General features: G+C 40.4%; 1 protein-coding gene and 1 non-coding gene across 3 annotated transcripts; one reads left to right on the top strand and one right to left on the bottom strand.

The window, feature by feature from the left end:
- Positions 1–190: 190 nt before the first annotated feature.
- Positions 191–21,503, bottom strand: LOC134627757 (sodium-dependent neutral amino acid transporter SLC6A17-like). Of its 2 annotated transcripts, none has more exons than XM_063474124.1 (12): positions 21,207–21,503; positions 16,672–16,962; positions 12,346–12,503; positions 11,660–11,786; positions 9,007–9,188; positions 8,804–8,914; positions 8,482–8,723; positions 6,535–6,727; positions 6,265–6,457; positions 5,819–5,978; positions 5,558–5,720; positions 191–5,226 (listed from the first exon to the last, which is right to left on the bottom strand). In XM_063474124.1, the coding sequence occupies exons 2-12, from the start codon at positions 16,952–16,954 to the stop codon at positions 4,825–4,827; spliced, it is 2,214 nt and encodes a 737-aa protein (XP_063330194.1). In that variant the 5' UTR covers positions 16,955–16,962; positions 21,207–21,503; the 3' UTR covers positions 191–4,824. The 2 variants fall into 2 exon arrangements, with proteins under 2 accessions (XP_063330194.1, XP_063330193.1); XM_063474123.1 differs by having other exon boundaries at positions 16,672–17,117.
- trnag-ccc (transfer RNA glycine (anticodon CCC)) lies at positions 12,884–12,954 on the top strand. The gene has a single exon. It is a non-coding gene; the product is annotated as a tRNA-Gly (tRNA).
- Positions 21,504–22,553: the final 1,050 nt, after the last annotated feature.

Genomic DNA, 22,553 nt, shown 5'->3' on the forward strand with positions numbered 1-22,553 from the left:
ACACTCCCAGCGTTGCAGGTCGTCTCTTCTTCACTTTTAAAATGTTCATTTATCGGCTGTTATAAATGCCGATACTGATATCTCTAAAAAATAGTACTGGCTGATATATCGATCACCACCAACATCTGATAAATCATGTTTTACTTTGACCAAGAATGAATTTAAACCAAAAAAGTCCAGAAACGTCACAGCAGCTTGTCCACTCTTTATTAGAATAATTTTTTTATGGTCACAATTTTTACAGTATTTCTCAGTATGATACATTCATAAAATGAAAGAGGAAAGAGAGGGAAGCTGTAAAGGGACATGTGTCTCCTGTATAGTGTTTGAAGTGTGTGCTCACTAAGGCCTTGCACACACCAAGCCAAACTCACATCTCACACACACACATACCAGTGTTGGGGGTTATGTCTAAGGATTGCTTTTCACAGACACTTGTGTGCCAGGATTTGCTTTCAGCCACAGTTATTCTGTCATTTAAATAACATCATATTGCTTTTCATCAAATTTTAAATGTACTGCAAACAAGACAACGAAAACAGACTTTAGCTTTTTGCAGTCTTGTGAAAAAAGTGCATTGATCACATTCATTTCTAAACTTTTGTTATACTTACTGCTAAAACTTTTAAGACATTAATCTACATCGCATTAATGAAATCTATCTCCAGAATAGTTTGGTTACATAACATTATTTACACACATGAACACACCAGAGATGTCTGCGTGATATACTCTTACACTAAAACGGCTCACACACCAAACACAAAACATCTGTAACCACACTAGTGATCCACTCATTACACAGCAGAAAACTAATTCCTGGACTGTGACAACTTGCTGTTCATAGAGCTACTACCAGGGGGCAAAAACATTGCCAAAGGAGGATTAGCCAAACCCTTTGCTCAGGTCTCTCCATGCACATTTGGATGAAAAATGTCCTTGGAAGCTGAAAATGTTTGATTCAGAGAGAAAAACAAAACCAATCAAACAGAAAAAAAATCCCACTTTGTGGATCAAACCTACCGTGTTACATTCATTTCTGAATCCTTACACTGTTAAAGGAAACGGTATTTTTCATATCAAGAGCAGTTGAAAAAAACACAGCATATTCCTGATACATGTGTCTGTGTTTCCCCCCCCCAAACTGTATGCAATCTTTGCAAAAAAGATTGCATCCAGTAAATATATATATGATTTTTCCAGTAAAGTGTTTGTCTGTCTCTGATGTGGGTAGAAGTGAGTATTTCATCAATGTTACTTCTGAGTGCATAAAAACCCCAGAGATGCCTGTTGCGTTACTCTGTATGAACGACACTTTATTTTAATGATGTCGATGGAGATGTTTTGGAGGACGCTGATAATAGTCATCTTGCTTCTTGTTGGATGCTGTGTTTTTGAATCAGCACTTTTTCACCTGCCCCTAAATAAATTTGCAAAGGTGTGGACCACCCAAACAGCAACCTCCAGGATTGCAGTTCCTCTAGTGGCCACTTGAGGCTGGCTCCAAAAGTGAGTCAATCCCTATAGGCTCCCATGTTAAGATGCTAACCTTTGAAGCACTAAAAATGTTCTTTGCTTCTATGGATAAATTTCCCTTTTATTGACTCTGTGTTGGCTACATGTTTTTTAATCTAATAGATCTGGATACTAGAGTCAGGGGTGTGGCCTTTCTTAACACAGCTCAATAGTGAACACTAACTTTTTTAAGGGTTCTGGTTTAAGAAGTTAATTTTCCATTTGTTTCCTTCAGTAATGTTTCAGAAAATCTTAATATAAAGAGTGTTAAAATAGAGTGTTTTTTTTAAACCTTGTAGTACAAAGAAAAAATAAAACGGGACAAAAGTACCAGACTATGTATATAAGTACTTAATGGTGAAAGAACTACACATCCCCATAACTCACTCCAAATCCCAGATTCCTCAGGGAACGACTTTTAGCCTTTTCATATGTAATCCTTTCCATTGCTGTAGTGTTTATAGTTAACAACAGTGTTGTATGATAGTGCTGGCCGTATTTAGCAGCTTGTGTTGTGTGTAGCAGAGTAAATCATATCTTATCAGTATGCTACAGTGCTTCATTAATGACTGTAATCACCGCTCACTAAATGACCTGATGTTTGCTCGTTTTAACATTTCCATGGTAACAACAACCTCCATAATCAGAGATGTCACTTTTTCAATTTAGAATTGTGGGTAGTGTAGTTCTTTTCCATCTCATGCAGACTTTTTGGGCTCCACAGGAGCAGATTGTCGCACCATTGTTTGATTATGTCATAGCTCGTAGTGAGTCTGCTTTCGAAGGCTAAAACATTATAGCTCATAATTAAAATCCCTGTGGAGAAATTTACTTTCTGGAACCTTGTTGTTGAGCTTTATTAGCAGGTATTTATTATTGTGCATTGAAGCTGTACAGATTATGAATGCAGCTTTTTAACCAAGCTTGCCTAACTTTAGCTTATAACTTAGCATGCCACCCTCTTGTCCAAATACCCGAGGCTTAAAAAGTTGAACAAAGTCCAAAATCAATGGGTGACCTCAGAGTGGTTCAACCATCTTTTCAACCTAAAAAAAAGTGCTTGCATGTTTTGTACACATCTGGAAAGATATCTGCTCAGGATGTTAGCATGCTGTGTCATCTACGCTAAACATATTTTAGAGACAGTCTTTCATGAACCTGTTGGCTAACAGGACATTTTGAGAGCATCTTGTGGTGAACGATTAGACCACTAAACCTGAAGTGGACACACACGACTAAACAAGACCGTACATCAGCTCCACAGTCCAGCATCATTTTCATGTCCACAATCAGCTGCACAAACTACAAAACAGTCCTAAAATGTACAGACTCACTAAGCGTCACACAAGATTAAAATACACAGTGTACATACTAAACGCTTGTAAAAGATAAATCTTTGTAATTCATCACGCCTACGTAACAGCAAATATACAGGAATATAAATATAGTCCATTTATACCTAAACACCATGGCTTTAAATACTGTGATAAAAAAATAAATGAAAGATTCCTTTAAATAGGAATTAAAATGTGCTCAGTTTAAACTCAAGTCAGCGACCATCACTGTAAGCCCTGCTGCGCCACGGCAGGGCCTGTAACACAGAGAGCAGTGTGTATGTGTGTGCATGTGTATTTCTGTCTGTGCATGAGGAGACTAAGGCTTTCAAAGGTGCACACTATCAGGTCGGCTGATAAGTTCACAGAATTGGGATTTTTGCTTTTTAATCTTTTGGTCCGTAGCTATTTTTCTTATTTTAAGTTCATTTTTTTTTGTTCAAAGTTAACAGAGTTTGTGCGCCAATATAGATCTATATTGCTGTGTGTCCCATAATGTGTCTCGGCAGGAGTTAATTTTAAAATGTGGATCAATGCTTGAGACAGTTACAGCCAATAATCTGCTTGTGCTCAGTGAGTCAAAATCTCCTTTGTGCTTTTTTGAAGGAGGAGAAAAGCAAACTTTGCGTGCTTCGTGCCCGCCTTGTGTTTTGGGTTGTAGTTCACTTTTACTGCAGTCCAGTGTAACAGGTCTGTTATTCTGGAACAGATTTCAAGTGTTTTGTTGTTTACTTTTAATTCTTTGGTGGAGAAACTGAAATGAGTGTGTTTCTACAGCACAGAGACGAAGACGTGAGAGTGATGGATAATGAAACAGTGGTTTGATCTCCCGGTTAATAAAACCCAGAGTCTTAAAGGTATGTTACATTACTATAACTATACTGTACAATGTGATTTTACACCTTTTTTTGTTTTTACAAAATGAACAACAATAGACTCTACACGCAAATTACAGGAGGAGGTGGAGTTGGGGTCTGATTGGAACATAAACAGGTGCCTTCAGAGTTGTCTTAGCATATTTTACAAAGCATAGTCCTATGAAAACAAATCTCACGGCATCAGAACAGAGCTGCGAGTCTGTGGCCAAAAACGTTACCTGATCTTAATTTGGAAGTGCTCACCTTTAAGGTCATTTTCTTAAACATACAGAGTCGAGTGTTTTTTGTTTTTTTTTGATTCCTTGTGTGCCAGCACACAGTGGCAAACACCACAGGTCAGGTGGTTTGCTGTGAATGTCTTCCTCAGACACTTCAGGATGTTACAGTAGAGTTTAGTTGTGACTTGAATTCACAGTGCACACTGTGGAGTGAAAATGGGACTTCCCACAGCTGTGCTGAGCATGACCTTGAAGAACAATTTGTCCAAATCTGAATCGTGTGTGGTTTTGGAACTTTTCAGCTGCACCTTGTCGACTGCATAACATCTAATATAAAGAAAACTTGCTGTGTATTAAGTGGTACATGGCTTTGACACCCATTATTGCTACATAGGAAACCAGCAGAACCTCACAAACTCTACTACATTCATTCTTTCACACTACCTGCACTGTGCAGACGTTTTCGTTATACTATGGGGTCGGTGTCTGCTAGGGGATCCTTAAACTAAGACAAAGAAAATCAGATAACAGAACTTCATTCTGAGCACATAAACCTGATGTTTTTAAATATTTACAGATGTAGTGTGTCACTGTTAATCTCAACCTGGTTCCAGAGTTTCGTTTATTGTAAAGGAGTGAAATGCGTCCCTTTTTTCCTGTTTTCTAACTTCCAGATGCTCGGAAACATTCTGGAAATCTTCTCATGAAGTTCCTTCGTGTTATTTTGGAAGCATGTGCTCATAAACTGGATGGCTACGTACAGTTTTGTGGCGTTAGCAGGGCAGTGGTGAGGATTCCTGGAGCTGCGCTGAGCTCCAGTGGAGACCTCATGGGTAAAGTTGTGCTACAGGGGTGGTCAGAGGGGAGTCTGGGCAACAGTCAAGAGTCAGACTCTGGTGTGAGAGGTGTGCTTGGTGTAGTTGGTGTGGTGGGGCTTATGGCAGCATTTTGGTAGCTAGTACCATAGCAGATGTTTGGAGACAGGGAGTCCATGGGTTTGTTTCCTCCAGGTGTCAGGAAGGGTTTGCGTGCTGGCCCTGATGATGGGGCCTCGCCTGGTTTGCCTCCAAGGATGAATCTAGCCTCATCCTGCTCCTCAAGGTTGGATATGTCCTTCATCATAGATTTACGGTAAGAGACAGACAGCTTGTTAGAGCCGTCTGACATCAAGTTGAAGTGTCGGGCGATGAAGACAACAGGGAGCGGAAGCATGGCTACAATGATAAGAGCGAAGCACATGGCCAGAGCCCAGGGAGGATAGCTCTGGAAGCGTTCCTGAGCCTAAAATGACAGAGAAGTGAAATGAAAGGAAACACTTTTCAAACATTCCAGGTGAAAACTAACCCCCCAATCACTCCTACAAAGTACACCCTGTGTGGCTGTGTAATGGTGGGAATTTATTCTGTGCTGTTTATTCTTACTCACACAGAGACACGGTATGCAATCCTGTGAAAAACTAAGTACAATTTGTCATATATGTCTGTTGCTGTTGGACATTTTGCTTATATTTTAGCAGTTTTTGTGTTGTGTTTTAGCTTCTTTTCCCTGAGTGAAGCATTTGAAAACTTCTTTTACACCAAAACAGCACAAACACACACACAGACAGACTGACCAGCTCTTGAACCCAGGCGTTGTATCCTGGTGGGCTGATGGCCATCTCGATGACAGTGGCCGAGATGAGAACGATAAGACAGAGAGGGGAGACGTACTTCCAAAGGTAGAAATAGATAATATAAGGTCGGAAACCTAACATGTCCTCCAGGTCCTGCATGAACCTGACAAAGAACAACAAATTGCAGTAAGGATCCTTTCCTTGGATACACTTTTGTAGTTTAATACACAGCTTTGAGCAGCATCTTGTAGTTAGCCTCACCTTTTGGTGCCATATATCCAAGCAACAGACAGATTTTCCAGGATGACCACTACAGTGAGAGGCAGACCAGCCGAATAATCATCGAACATGGTGACAAAGTAATTTCCCGACCGCTGAACAAACAACAAGCCGCATAAGAAAGCGATGATGCAGCAACACACTGAAACAAACACAGAAACAATTGGAGCTCATTTGGAAGAAAAGATTAGGAAAAAGTTTGAAAAAACAGATGAGAAAGCGCAAATTAAAAAGGTTTTATTTGCCATTAAGTGCTATTATTTCCTGTTTCTGCTTTCCATTCAGTTTGCTCAGAGCACATAAATACTAATGCAGCTCATTCCCAGATGTACTTTAATCCTTTCTAAGTGCTGAGCAAGGGGTTTCAACTACTAATAGCACGGAGGCTGAGGGAGTCAGTGTGGAGGTGGTGCTGGGGAGCGGCGTACCTGTAAAAAGCTCCTTCTGGACTTTGTAGGCGTCAAGGACAGGTGTGGTGATGCCAGTCATGGTGCCGATCATGCTGCCCAGACCGAGGTTGATGAGCATGAAGAAGAACATGACTGACCAGAAGGGAGATGCTGGGAAATGCGTCATGGCTTCTGTGAAGGCGATGAAGGCCAGGCCGGTGCCCTGGACAGCCTGCAGAGAGACATTGAGAGGTGTGAAACACAGAACATGCTGTGGTTTCAGCTGAGTTATGTGTGCCAAAGGCTCACTTTGTTCAGCTCATCCTCCAGAACACACGGCTCCAGACCCAGCTGGGGAAAGCTGTCCTCTTTGACCGTTTTAATGACCCCGTACATCTCAGCATAGTCTGACGTGGTGAGATGGGAAAAGTTCACATGTGGAGGAATAAGATCATGACTCAGGACGTTGGAGTTGAGGTATCCCAGGATCTTTTCTGCATTCCTGCAGACAGAAAAGGTCAGAATCACAATGAATCCAATACATATTTTGTGCCACACTGCTTGACAGATGCTCTGACAAAAAGCCATGTAAGGTACAATTTCTTGAAAAAAAACAAACAAAAAACAATTGCTGTTAAATTACTTAAAGATTAGATTAAATTTAATTAGATTAAATTGTATCTTAAATTAGATACAAACATTCATTTACAATTTCACCTGCCACTCAGTAATTTAATAAATAATCACAATAGAGACAATTTAGACCTATTTAGCTTACACTTTGGTACCCTCATATTCTTTATAAAGGATGTAATTTTTTTCCTCATAAATAATTAGGCAGGTAAAAAGTGCAACAAAAATTGTGGTTTTGACTCCTGTACTTTGCGTTTGGAACAAATTTACAGAGTTTTAACTTGTTAATGTGCCAAAAACATGTATTTTTAAAAGAGTAAATGGATACATGCATTTTTCATGCAGTGGTTAGTGCTGTGACCTCAAAATAAGCTCTCTGGCTTCCTCCCATAGTTCAAAGACCTACTATGCTCATTTCCAGATACATAATAATAATAATGTAAACTTTATTGATCCCCGTGGAGAAATTACTCTCTCTGCATTTAACCCATTCACTCAGTGAAGCAGTGGGGAGCCGCAAATCAGGCGCACGGGGAGCAGTGTGTAGGGACGGTACCCTGCTCAGGGGTACATTAGGGTAGCCATTCATTGGAACCTTTCGATCATGGGGCGACCACACTACTTACTGAGCTATCCCTGCCCTTATTTTGTGTTACCTGCTCCATATCACCACTGTCTCCCGCCCGCTCAGATCCTCATCTGCTATTCATCTTACTGTTCCGTCCGCACATCTTACCACTATGGGGAACAGAGCCTTCAGTCGCTCTGCTCCTCGGCTCTGGAACGCTCTTCCTCCAGCCATAAGAAATATAGACTCTCTTCCCGCATTTAAGACACAGCTCAAAACACATCTGTTCAAACTGGCTTATTCGCTTTAGTGCTGATTTTATCTGTTGTCAAGTTCTGCTTTGCAATTTTAACTTATTTTATGTGTTTTATGACTATTGCTTCTTTTATTAATTTTGTTCTTTTGTAAGGTGACCATGGGTTTTTGAAAGGCGCCCTCAAATAAAATGTATTATTATTATTATTTTATATTCTTGGACACTACCAGAGTAGTTTGCATGTTTCAAATTTATTAAAAAAACAAAAAACATCCTAATTTAATTTAATTTTTAACTTTCCCCTGATTGTCTGGTCCTCATATAAGTTTGAATAGCAGGTTTGTGCTCACAGCCAAAACTGCGTGTGTATGATGACTGTTTTAGAGATATTTAGGTACATTTATTTTATGAGGCTAAAACTTTGAGAAGAATCATCTTGTCTTCAAGCGGGGACTTTCCATGTCTTTGACATCAGATAGAGCCATGAACATAAAAACGCCATCAGAAACTAAGAACTCGGAACAATCGGAAGATGGGTCTTTTGGCTCAAAAGCACTGCTCGCACATGCACTGACCACAGTATCTGAAAATATGAGGATCCATCACTGTAACAACATATATGTGACAGAAAATAAGGATAACTGCCACTGTTTATAACATAAAGACTGTGGGGATTGTAACTTTGAGGTGTGATTTTTGGTTAATATGCAGTACTCATGAACCTTGCTGTCGGACTTTTGTTTCTTTTTTGGGGGGTTACATTCAATGTTGCCAAAAAAAAAGCTAGTGTTCAACTTACTCCACAACACACTTTTCATTCATGATGTTGGCCTTGAAGCCCAACACAGCAAACACAACCAGTGTGGCCAAAATGGAGGTCAAAAAGTTGATGACAGAGACGAGCACGGCATCAAAGTGGCAGTTGTTGTCAATCTTATTGTAACTGGAGAAGGCAATGACTCCTCCAAAACCCAGACCGAGGGCAAAGAAGACCTGGGTGGCGGCCTCCCTCCACACCTGCGGCTCCAGCATCTTCTCCAACTGAGATGTGAGGAGAGGTTTTTGTTAGCGTGCATGGTTGAAAAAATAGAGGTGAGGAACAATGACTCTTTCATCCTAACCTTGGGAGTGAACATGTGAGCGATACCATCTACGGAGCCCTTCAGCATTAAACCCCTGACCAGGAAACAGAACAGCACCACGTAGGGGAAAAGAGAACTGAAGTACATCACCTGTACAGGTGCAAAAGAAAAAGACATCCATTCAGCAAAAAACAAGCCTCCATACTTTTCTCTTATCTGTTTCTGTGTCATGGTTTCCCAACCTTCCCAGAGGAAGCGATTCCTTTAATGACGGCGAGGCAGACAATGATCCAGGCTATCAGCAGAGACAGGGTCATTTTGATGTTGAGGCCGCCACTCTCTGCGATGGTGCTGGTCGTGTTCAGAGTCTGCCGGTACCAGAAATAGGTCGTAGCCGAGCTTTTGTCACATTCTGGCTCCACAACTGTAGATGACAGGAAGAAAAAGTTTAATTTGGGTGATAATGAGGAAGCAAGAAGAGAAAAGGTTTGAAAAGACTGCAGGGAGGCTGAGGAGAGCGAAAGGAGAGTATACTGGTGCAGAGGATGTTTGCTCGGGGTCAGTATTACAAGATTTGGCTGGTTTATATTTCTCACTTACACAAGGTCATCTGTGTACTTGGTATGCAAAACACACAACTCAAAGTCACAACCCTTGAGATTTTCCTCACAGTGTATTAACTTGTTACCTTGAAGAAATAAAATACACTGTGTGTGGCTGAGAGGAGAGGCAGCGGTGTTGTGATAATATGATCACGTATTACTGAGCTTTATCTGTGCAGAGACACACACGGCACACACAGAAAAAAAGTCAAGCACAAGCAGGTGAAAATGCTTCACAAATTAAACTGAATCAAGTTGTTCTTTACTATGTTTGTTGATCGATTTGCTTCCACGTGTATGTCATCGCAGCGGCCGTGAAATATTTTACAGTCTGCTGCTGTCCTTCAGCATTAGCGTCCTTCAGCATGAATCTCTGCTTCCCCCGTCTTTCTGCCAGCCTTGCTGAGTCATTCACATGCTGGTTTTTGGCTGCCCCAGGGTTTACAATATAATCACCACTAATCGAATAAGTTCCAGTGGGTTTTTAATCTGGATTAGGCAAGTGAAGTCTTGACAGAAAGTTGTAGTGAAGGGAAGACAGCTTGTGTCTTCTGTTCAGGAGTGTTGATGAAGACTGAAGCTTTGTAGCACAGCGATCCATTGAAGTATAACTGTGAGAATTATGTGCAGTCTGCAATGTTTCACCAAATCAGTAGCACGATTTTCTCATCATACTGAACTTTTAAAAATCAAACCCTAAGCGGTCTGCATTAAATGCATCAGTGACCTGCAGTTAAGACAGTTTTCCTGTACAGTCATGTGAAAAAGAAAGATTTTCACAGGACTGTAAGTAACAACAGTAAGTAGCAAGAGTGACCACCTCTATAAAAACTGGAACATTCCGGTGTGTATTAACACAATGCCACAATCTTCCGCGGAGTGAAGATCCAAGCAAATTCACCTCAGACTGTGCAGAGAAAGTGCAGAAAAACGAAGAGCTCCACCTCAGACTCGACAGGACTCAGATAGCATGCTAAATGTTAAAGTTCTTGTGGGTACAATTAGAAAAAGGACTGAACAAGTATGACTTGTTTGGAAGGGTTGCCAGTGGGAAGTCTCTTCTCTATAAAAAGAACACAGGTTAGTTTTGCAAAGTTGGATTTGAAAAAACTACAAGACTTCTGGAACAATGTCCTTTGGAAAGATGAGACTAAAGTGGACAGTGCACCACGTTTGGGGATAATAAAAGCAGCATGTCAGTACAAACACCCCAAACCAACTGCCGAGCATGGTAGTGGAAGGGTGATGATTTGGGCTTGTTTTTGCAGCTACAGGACCTGGGCACCTTGCAGTCATTGAGTCAAGCATGAACCTCTCGGTATGCCGAAGATATCTAGAGTCAAAAGTGAGGCCATCTGTTCGACAGCTAAAGCTTGGCCACAGCTAGGTCATGACAACCATCACAGCACAGCACAGTAATAAACCTACAACAGAATGTCTGAAAAAGAAAAGAATCGAGGCTCTGCAAAAAGCCAGTCAAAGTTCCGACCTCAACATGGGAGAAATGCTGCGATGGGAACTTAAGAGAGTTATTCATAAACAAACACGTACAATTCTCAATGAACTGAAGCGATGTTGTAAAGAAGAGTGGGCCAAATAATCACTTCAAGTTATTGGTGGTTTTACGAGAATTCAAGAATCCAAACTGTCTTTCATCTTAATCCTCATACTGGCTGTTTGTGCCCACTGTCTGAAAGACCCATGTGTGAATTTCTGAACTGTACGAGAGAAAAAATACGAACTCTTTTTGTATCCTTTCTTTAAATGGTTGCCTAAAAGGAAAATTGCTTTTCCATCCCCAAATTCCTCTTCTTAGCCAAGAGACTCTTGACATTAAGTCCAGATCAGTCTTCAGGGTTTTTCCTTTAACTCTGGTTATATGTAGGAAATATCACAGTTTGGAATAACTAGGTTACATAGCTAAACTTAAGTTGCTGCACTTTAAACTTTAGCTTTACATTTTGGGCAACCTGTGTCTGAACAAAACTGTCATTCCTGTTTATCTATAGCCATCCTAGCAGAATGGCATTGGAGGCCGTATCCTTTAGTCATCTTTTGTAACTGCACAACTAATGAGAGGGACTACCATGAAATTTTGGAGAGAAATTCAGAAATTTAGTCCCCAGAAGGCGATTCTTTGCGATTCTATGACTCTTCCTTTAGCACTACCATAAGGTTGTTTTTTTTTAAATTTTAATTCCAAACTAACGACAATTAATGCATCTGTGAAACAGCGTTTACTGTCAATTAACAAATGTTGGTATTGCACTAAAGTAAGTTCATATAAACTCACTGGCAAGTGTCCCATTCTTTCTGATTGGGCAGTCACTCCATGGGAGAGGATACTGGAAGGATTGGAAGAAGTAGAAAATGCTCCAACCGATGATCACATTATAGTAGAGACCCACAAAGCCACACACCTACAGACAGATAGATGGCGTTATGTGACAGAAACAACCAGATAACATTTAATGAGGTACAAATATGTGATGTCAGGTTTGATATAGACATCACATGTGCAGAGGAACATCTGTGCAGAGTGAGAAAAACATGCAAATGAGGCAGGTGCTTTGTGCATGTCCCAATGCTGCTGTCAGTCTTTGGAGCAGCCTTGCCAGCAAGGACATTCAGAAGCTAAATAAGGTTGAGGGAAGCATGAATAATTGAAGTGCTCTCTTTTCAACAGTGATCTTCTGTGAGATATTTATAGCTACTTCTGCAGCTCTGAAGTAAGACCTTCCACTCTCAGACACGTCAGTACCTTCATAAACTTGCATCAAGATATAACTTTAACTAGATAGATAAATAGATAGAACCTCTCTGATCTTATCACCATGCTTCACTTGTCAAACTGCTTCCTATGGAGCCGCTAAAGACTTTAAGAGCACTGCTAAAGAAAGAGTGTACATTTGGCTCACAGTTAAAAAGATGATGGCTCTGTCTCACACTCCTTACAGGAACAGAAGCATCTCAGCTTACCATCAGACTTGACATTCCTATTCCACCCAGGCGGGGACAGACGTAGTTCCACACCCCGATACTTCCACGCCTGATCTTCTGACCCACTGCCAGCTCCAAGAAGAAGAGAGGGATGCCAATAATGAGGAGGAGGATGAAGTAGGGAACCAGATAGGCGCCTGAAAAAACAAACAAACAAACAAATTTTTTTTTGGTGTTTATAGGAAAAAAGTGTTGCTGTTTGGTTGGCTAACTTACACAGGAAATCACAAGTCCTTGTCCCCCTGGACAGGGGCCTTTTCGTGCTGTAAAATGCTAGTGCTACGCTAATGGGTAGCACTGGGTGTCCTCTAGCTGCTACAGTAAAAGTAGGACAATTGTATCAAACTCTGTGGGAAAATAACCTTTTTACTTCTCCCGTGATTCCACTAAACACCCTCAGTCACTGCTCTCAGGTTTTATGCGATACAAAACGAAGTTCATGATGAAAATATTAGCATAAAAAGTGCACGGTAAAGCGGGCTATGCTATGATGGGCCTCCATTAGAAACATACCGTTGCGCCGCTGGTGTAGTGGTATCATGCAAGATTCCCATTCTTGCGACCCGGGTTCGATTCCCGGGCGGCGCATGAGTTTTTTTCCCTCCCACAATTTCGTTGTGCAGTGACAATAAAGGGCGACTCTATTCTATTCTATTGTCTGTTACATCTGGTTTAACTACAGTGAAATGGTCAACCGATGGCTTCAATAACCATTGGCTGACACCACTAAAAACTACAATTAACTAAATAAAAAACGCAATGAACTGGATTGAGAGCATCCCAGCTGTTTGCTGACTATTTGCCAGATCACTGACTTAAGAACTTCCTACAAAGGTGACTTGTGCAGCTTCAGCTTGTTAAACTGCAGCTATGCACCGCGGCTGCTGTCTGTTTTGGAGGGTGTCTCTGACAAAATTACCTGCAGTTTTTTGGGTTTGCAGCTGTTGTTGTTGCTGTGATGGACCAAGACTGACAGTGGATTTTGTGTCTGGGTTAATTATTCACTGTACGTCTTAAGTACTAACCCTTCTGGAACCCCACACCATAACCTATGGCACAACCTAAGCTCTGAGATGCACCTCTCTAGAAAATATAACTATTTCGAGACACCTACAAGACACCTACAATGTGGTTTGCACAACACTGGACATTATATTTCTTCATTTCCATTTAATACTTGTACAGCTGCTGTTATTGTATATATATTATATTTCTTCATACATTCTTATATATTTCTATACTGTGTATTGTGTATTTTGCTGTACAGTTATTTTATTTTAAACTTGAATTCATATATATTTTATCTTATTCTTTCCCAGTTAAATTTGCCCTTCATTCTAATTTGTGTTGTACAGTTATTTTATTTTCAACAAACTCATATATATATTTTATTTTATTCCTTCCTAGTTAAATTTACCCTTTTTAATTTTCATATTTATTTCCTATCTTATTCATAGCCTTTTCTTTTTTTCTTTAGGTCACGAGCAGTTGTATAAGCATTTCACTGCATATCGTACTGTGTATGACTGTGTATGTGACAAATAAAATTTGAATTTGAATTTGAATACAGCCCACAATGACTGTGATTGGTCAGTTCAGTAATTTTGTTTCCTCCTGTCGTTTCCTTCATTTTTTAATTTAAATAGAAAATAACAGATCAAGTTAAAGAAAGAAATCCCTCTGCTAACTACACACAGGGTACGTCGCAGATGTAACGTAGAAGTAAAAATTAAGCTTGAGAGAAACAAGATTGCCTATTGCATGACCTGGTATATTCCTGACAGCATTTTTGCCAGAATAAAACTTGTTTTGTTTAACTCAGCCTCATTGATAAATATTCTTTGAAATATAGTTTAATTTTAAAGGATGTCTGAATTTGTCCCCTTTGGAGCTTAATCCAGAGAGGAATCATTAGGACGCAACTGTGTTTTATGTGTGAAGGGTGAGTCATCATCCCAGATATAAAGACTTATAGCTGGCAAACATGTACTATTAATACATCAGAAGCAGGAATTACATTCAGTAGTACATGCATCTCACAGTCAGTGGAGTAATGAGGCAGAGAGATGAGAGGAGGCAAAAGGCTAAATCCAGAAAGCTGAAATAAAGAGGAAGTTAAATTTAGTGAGTGATTCTGGTCTCTTGCCAAACTTGAAATCCACTTCATCACCCGCTAGTTGAAACCAGAGGCCACTAAAAAAATGTAATGTAGGATAGGCATCTCACAGAAGGAAGAACGACAGAGGATGCTGAACGAGAAAGAGAAAGGCGTGTCCTGAGGAAAGGAGGAAACGAGAGAGGAGTCCACACATCAGTAGCGCCCAAGCAACCCTGATCTTTAATGTGTTTGTAATTGGGTGGCAGACAGCAAATTACACAATGAAAAATGCCTGCTTGTCAAATTGCATAACCTGGCAAGTGCTGGTGCAAGATTACTGGCAGTAAATCTGGCCTATAGGCAATAAATCCTACGTATATGCTGTAAGTCAGGCACAAACAGTAAAGCTAAAAACACTTAAACCAATGAAGCAAGAGCAGATCTGTCAGCCCATGATGACAAGGTGTTTTTTCCTACAATGAACACCAGTTTACACTGCATACGCCTCCGATTACATAGAGTACATGCATACCTGAGAAAAATAAAACCTCATACAGTTACATTCATTCTCCATAGAGCTCTCTGTTTACCAGAGTATCAGTTGAGCCTGGCCTGCCCTACTGGCTATAGTAATCAATAATGCAGCTATTTTTAGACTTGGCTGCTTTATGCACAGTACAGCTGCGCTCTTGGCAGGGCTGAAATGAATGAAAGTGTCGTGTCGTTTTTGATAGTCGAGGTCGTAAGATGAACAGCTCTCTCTGTGGCTTTTCGCTGGGATCATGCCTGTGCAAATGAACATGCTTGTCTGTAAAGAAAACAAATCCCATTGCTCAAATAGGACTGAGTGATCAATACCAAAATGTTAACAAGAATATTTTCTTAATATCCACATGCATCTGTTATAATGCCTAAGCTAATTCTGGCTGATTATTAGTTATTTTCTGTTTGGTTTTCTCAGTTCTTTGATTATAGGTTACAAGTTTATTCCTGTTTATTTCATTTTTTCATCCTAATACTTTGGATGCTTTCATATTTGATATATTACCTGGTGAGTTTTAAGCTGAACCTTTGATAATATAATTTGTTCTAGTATGGGTTTTGTATCCCTGTTTATTTATAAGATTTCTTCTGGATGGTTTTCATGTTTGATTTCTGTTTGGGCTGTAGGATCTGTAGCTTTTAGTTCTTTTTACTTTTGAAATTTAGCTTCTCTTTGTATTAGAGTTTGTTATTTATAACCTCTTATATTTTGCTGGGAAAATGTAGACACTCACTGTTGTACCTCTCTCCTGAACTCCTCTTTGAAACAGCATTTCAAATTTGGAGTCATCACTCCATAACCCTGTTGCCACTGGTTTTCAGTCCAGTTATTTTTTGATATCTTTCGTAGATTCAACTAAAAAAATGTATACATTATAAAAACATATAACATTATGTAAGATATACATTTTATGCCTGTTAGTACAAATACAATTTATAACTGGTTCTTTGCTAAGTTGTCTGTTATGTGTAGACAAAACACTGGTTCATCCCCTTTCTTATGTGCCTTTTTATGCTTGAACGATTCATTCATTCAGTGACATTGCTCTGAACACTGTGAGGTACCAGGATGACTGAAAATGAGTGAAAAAAGCAGCCGATGCCCAAAGAAAACCTTTGAAAGACCTTTAGAAAGCCTGAAGAGTTATTGCTCAACACAACTTTACAAAATTAATGTGACATCATGAGTTCTCAGACCAAAGCCATCGTTGACCTCAGTCTTCATTTGGTTTTGTAAAGATTTGTGACTAAAATTGTTCCACAGAGACTGAAATATAAATACCTGCTAAATATGGGAAAAAGTACTACAGTAAGTGTCAAAAGAAAAGTGTGAGCCACAAAGACACAAACAACAATAGCAGCCGTGCTGCCGCAGCTGGTAATATGAATCTAATTTCTCCATCATCATAATAACTGAATGTGGATAAATGATAATTGATAATTAATTACTTCCTGGCAGTGTTGGTGGAGTAACATGTAAGGGAGTCAATTAATTAAATGAAAAAATAAATGTAATTCTCATCAGTTCCAGAGAATTTAAGTGCAAAATCCTCATGAGTAGGATGCCTAAAAGAGCTCAAGTTCCAGACAGGCTGTTATGAATCATATTTAAAAAGAAGAATGTATATATGTGGTAAATGCTGTAAGTATTGCATCTAACTCACCTCCTCCATTCTTTTGGCACAAGTAAGGGAAGCGCCACACGTTCCCCAGGCCCACAGAGAAGCCCACCTGGGCCAGGATGTACTGCAGTTTGCTGTTCCAGGCGGGTCGCCCATCGTTTTCAGGGACCTCTATCTGAGGGACTTTCTTCCCCGCAGCCCCTCCGACATTCAGGGAGCTGCTCTTGTAGTCGAGGGGCTCCTCGTGTGCGAGCAGGTCAGCCACCGACTCTGTGACGTGCTCATGGCTCTGCTCGCGCTGTGTCACCTTGCTGTTCTTAGGCATCAGGGAGGCTGAGGGTCAGGAGGGGGGTGGGGGTGGGGGTGAGTGGAGAGAGAAACAGAGAGCGAGAGACAGGAAGAAGTGACAGAGGCCAAACGTCAGGTGGGGATGAAAGGAAGAGCGATGCTGAAGAGCGATTGCTGGATTTCAGTTCTTGGCTTCAGTCCTGCATCAGAAAAACAAAACAGAGCGAAAGTTGCACCCAAAATGGTGTTTGGACATCATAACATTTAACTTAGTAATGATGTTGTATTATCAAATGATAATAACGTTAAGCATCTACATTGTGAATAAAATAGTAGAAGGTTTCTGCCCTTGGTGAGTCTAATTTCCTGACTGTGATCGTTAAATAACACTTTGTACAGTAGCTGACACAAGTATTACCCCATTTATTGCTTGGTTAACCTCCTAATAAGCCACTGGATTGTAACACATGGTTATATCTCTCCAGAGCCAAAAAAGAATGGCACCATAAAGACAGGATCACAGACAATTTGTCACAAAGACAGCTGAAAGCTTATTCTGAAAGAATAAGGTTTGGGGAGAATTTTATTATGCTTCTGCATAAATGTGACCTAAAACATTACCAGAGTTTACTACAAGTCTTTAAGGGAGAAAATAAGAAACCAGCAGAACCAGTCACATTGATTTATTGCAGAATTTGATCCAATATTATACGTTTGTGATGAGGAGCGGTATTAGCAGTAAATTTGAATATAAAAGCAACAGGTGATGACGCTGAGATGTTAGTGGACTCTGACCAGCATTTAAATATCAGACCTCTGATATAGTCTGAAAAGCACTAAAAGGAAGTGAATCGTGGCGTGAAGAAATGAGTTGTCTGAACACCCGAGGACCTGAGGAAAAAAGATGACTGATGCTCATCAGGCTGGAGAGGGTTAAACAATCCTTTAAAAAGAATTTAGACTCCACCAGTCAGGCATTTTGAGAGGTCACACGTGATTCCAGGGTAACTTTTAAGTAACTAAATGTCACATTGGCTATTGGTCATGCTCATGAGTCCGCCACCAGGAGAACAACAATACTGAGGAATGCAGGGCTGCAAAGACAACATCACTGCTGTCCGTTTACAGCCTTTAGGGCTGTGTGGTAAAGTCAGGAGACTTTGTGGATGCACAACACCAAAAACCATTTGGTTCATATGAAAAGAAAAACAAGAACCTTATCCCATCTGTAAAACACGATCTTGTTGTGTCAAGATTTAGGCCTTTCTGCATTTGGGCCAGCACTCATGAAGTCTGAGTTATGGTAGCAAATTCTAAAAGAAAAAAATGTCAAGACATCTGAAACTGAAAAACTGAGTCATGATTGCAATAGATGGTTTATATTATTAAATGACCAACACAAAGTATTGTGAAAGGGCCAGAAGTGGGGCGCTCATGTGAGGAAACCCACAGAGATGTTGGAGTGCAATGTGCTCTGAGCTTTGGGGTGCACTTCTCCAAGCCATCACACGCGGCTGATCAATGCTTAGTTGCACTTCGTGCCACTTAAATGGGTCACATCGAGATACTGAAAGCAAAGATTCACACGACTTTGCCACATAGGGACGTAATATTGAATCGATTAACTAAAAAATAAATGGTCTTGTTGTGTTGTTTGCTTGGGTTATGCTTATGATGTTTGTGGTCATATTTATGTAGAAATGTGGAAATATATATCTACAGCATATATAACCTCCTAGGACCTGGCGTCCACATATGTGGACATCAAATTGTGGGTTATTTAGACCAAAATACTCAATTTTCCTCTTCAAGGGCCTGATATCCATTTACAAGGACATTATACTGCTACTGTTCTATCAAAATTTTAAACGAATATCCTCATATGTGGCTCTGATTTTTCATAAAAACAAAAATAAGGTAAAAAAAATCTGGAAATTCTTTGTTTTTACATTCATCGGGCCCCAATATGCCCAAATATCAAAGAGAAATTAAAAATGCATGCCGTGGAAGAGTTCGGGTCTTAGAAGGATAATAACCTTTTTCTAAAGTTATAAGTAAAGCGCATTACAAATACAGGTCATTTACCATTTTACCATTTTCTTGCAACTGTATGCAGTATCCGAATTTAAGAAAAGCTCACCAGTGATTGGAACGGAAACAAAGCCCCTCACCACAGCTCTTTGTATCTCATGCAATGTTTTCGGGTCCCAAAAATTCCCAATCCTGCAAATTGTTCTATTTAATTTCCCTGTTCTGAAAAGCTTAACTTTAGTGAAGCTTTTTTCATGTAAATCCTTTAATCCTCTGGAGCCTTGCGCCAACATCCATCCCCACCCCTCTTTGAGGGAGTGGTTGGTTCAACCCAAATGTAATAGAGGAAGTAAACACGATGCTTTGGATGAAGTGCCCTCATACGTTCTCCTTATCCACATCACAGGCCTGCATAGGCTCATTACTTATTGAGTGGGCTCTTTTCTCCATCATGTTGTCCAACTGAGATGCAAAAACTGCAAAATATGAGGTCTGAAGTGAAAAAGAAAAGAAAAGAAAAAGAAATTAACTAGAAAAAGTATTCTCTGTGATTGTGAGCTCATATTTCCAGTTCCACACTTGAGCTGAATGAAGGTGCTGTACCTTTCACGTGATGCTACAGCAGTGATGCGCCTGAGATCTCATCGTCACTGCTTACATCAGCCTAAAACAAGCTTCCTCAGTATCAGCCGATTCAGCAGGCCTTAAATGCTCCACAAACCCTCTTAGAGCTTCTACCGACAACAACAAACCTACATATTCTTGATGCGCTTTTACTGTCCTAAAGAAAAAAAAACACAAAAAACAAAACATCCCTAAAACAGATTTCCTCCTCTGTGCACGACAAGATGATCCCATGATGTAATAATCCAAGCGCAGCCATTCACAAGTCTTCATAATCCTGTGTGCATTAACTGTAAAAACCACCCGAGTGCTGCTTTTCTGTCTTGTCATTCAATCCCACGCTACAGTAGATACGTAATATCAATCAGCGACTGCATCATGGGGCCAACACTGGAAAAATAAAAACAGCAAACATCAACTAACCCATCCAATAATCCTCTGGAAAAAAAAAATCAACACACAGTTCAGATGACCCCAGCTAATGCTAAGACCGAGTCTGTGTGGAGCAATTTCATACTACAGCAAAAGGTTGGAAGAAACCTTTGGGTAAGGCTCGCTTTCTCTGAGGTCATTCATTGTGCTGTCCTTCAGAGACTCTCACCGCACAGTTACAACCTGGCCTTTGCATACTTATTCTTTCCTGGTGATTTCACATCACCGTAACGAGGGATGGGATTTAGATATACAGGCTGCATCATCAGTCTAGTAAAAACACATGATTTGGATTCACACACACACACACACACTTTCATGTGCAAGAAAGCAGTTTTCCATGTATGTATGAAGCTGCCTAGAATAGAAAAGTATTTCTGTTTCTTACCAACAGTCTGTTGCTAAAAAGAGATCCGAATACCAGCATATATGAAAAGCAGTATGTCAAAGACTGAGAGGCTTGAGCCTTCCAATACAAACAGACCACGGTGTGTTAAAAGTTATATTCATTTGCAGATAAGGCTGAAGGACCTCACCTATTAGCTAGAAGGTGGTTATTAGTGATACATGTAAACATTCATACAGATGCTGTTACTTATTGACAGTGTCACACGATGCAAAATGCAGTTTGATTATAAAGAGGCAACCCTGTATGCATCAGCTTCTGCAATCAGTCTTAATTAGATGTCCAGACTTCATTGATCAGCTGATCCTGCGATTATCAACGAGCTCTACAAGTCTGAGCCACAGTTAAAGGTTAATCAGCTGTTTCACAAAGTAAAAAGTGTTAAAAGTCTGAAGCATGTCTTTAATGGCCAAATGGCAGCATTAGACCTCAAAGGCTGGGACTGTGTGAATTGAAAGCATGCGGAAACCAGCTGCAGGTTGTGAAAATCTCCATCATCAACACTACGACACAGATCACTCTCTGGGAACACCAGGTGACACATCTGGTGATGATAGCGATACCTCTGCCTCTGTTTTCACTGCTCGTCCTGAGCAGAATCAAGGTCACTCCAGAACCCAGACCTGCGTGCGTCGCGGAGCACATTTGAATCATTTCAGTCATTTCGCAACATAACACAACTTCTCTTTAAAGTTGGCAAGCATCTCAGGTATGACACAGAACAATTAAAACTACTTTTAAGCAGCGCCGAGAAAGAAATGTTGAGTGAAGCAATGGCAGGAAAAGAGTTTCTCACCGTGAGTCTTGTGCAGCAGTAAAATCCGGGCTTAAGCGATCGCAGTTGTCAGAGAATATCTGGAGAGAGGCATGAATACATCCACCACGAGTATGTGTATGTGTGTGTGTGTGTGTGTGTGCGGCTGTGGTACTGACTGAGCGCTCACAGGACAGTGCAGGACGGAGCGTCACATGCTGCACTGCCAACAATTGACGTGCAGGGTGGAGAGCGCACCGTGACGCACGAAGTGGCTCTTATTATCAACAGTGGCAAATTAACACGCCCCACTCTTTCACTTGTTTGAGATCCATCGCGGCATCTCTGCGCCGGAAGAAGGACGCCGAGTGAATGAAGGGGGCTACAACTGTGCGCGGATTTGTCAAGGTTATCCACTCCTACCTGAGGAAACGACCGTCTGACGCAGTTTTCGTCATTCGCTTTTCAGTTGATGGAAATTTGAAGCCGTTCAGCCATGACCGGTCGGCACAGTGAAAAAGAGTGCTCAGGAAAAAGAAAAAAACAAACATATTTAAGGTAGAGCTCAATGAGCCTGGTTTCTGGTGACAGTATTATGATGAAATGAGCAAAATGTTGAAATGTGCGTTTTATAGCGGAGAAGATTCAGTGTTGATATTAAAGGAAATGTTTATTTTAAGAAAAAAATATATCTGATAACAACAATCACACGCAGATCTGAGCAACAAAACAAAGAAAACAACCAAATAAAGCTCAAATTAACGTGGTGTCTAACAAAGTTTTGCGCTTTTATTAAAGTTCATGCACAAAAACAGGACTATTAAAAACCTGATATAAACAGTGAAGGACAGGTTTCCAAGATTCAGGTCAGGGTCAGGTTTGCAGACCCCTTCATCCACACTGACCTGGCTCTCTACCAGACTCACCTCATCACCTCCTTTGCTTTCTTAACACTTTCCAGGGCAGCTTCGTCTCATGCATAAACACTTGCTGGTCACAGGCTTATTCTGACATTTTCCTTGGGAGGACAGCCACCCCTCAGACTACTCAGAGTTACCTATTAACCACGAAATTGCCTTAGCTCTACACAAATGAAATTGCTTGATAAAAGGATTTTTGGGAGCCAGTATATGAGCAGAAAAAAAAGCATATAAGCAGATAATCTTACTGTTTTCAAAGACACAGGAAAGGGAAACATGAGAAGTTTTAAATTACTCAGCAATAAATAAGCATTAATAAATCAACAGTAATCAATAATTGAAATGACTCAGCATCGGCTGGAAACCAGACTGGAGCCTCTGCATGACTCTGGGCTGATGCGTTTTTCCTGTTAGACATGTACCTCAGGTTGAGGCGATGAGGTGTTATTGTTGCCTTCTTGTCCAGAAA

Source organism: Pelmatolapia mariae, linkage group LG5, assembly GCF_036321145.2.
Source record: "Pelmatolapia mariae isolate MD_Pm_ZW linkage group LG5, Pm_UMD_F_2, whole genome shotgun sequence".
NCBI classification, from domain to species: Eukaryota; Metazoa; Chordata; class Actinopteri; order Cichliformes; family Cichlidae; genus Pelmatolapia; species Pelmatolapia mariae.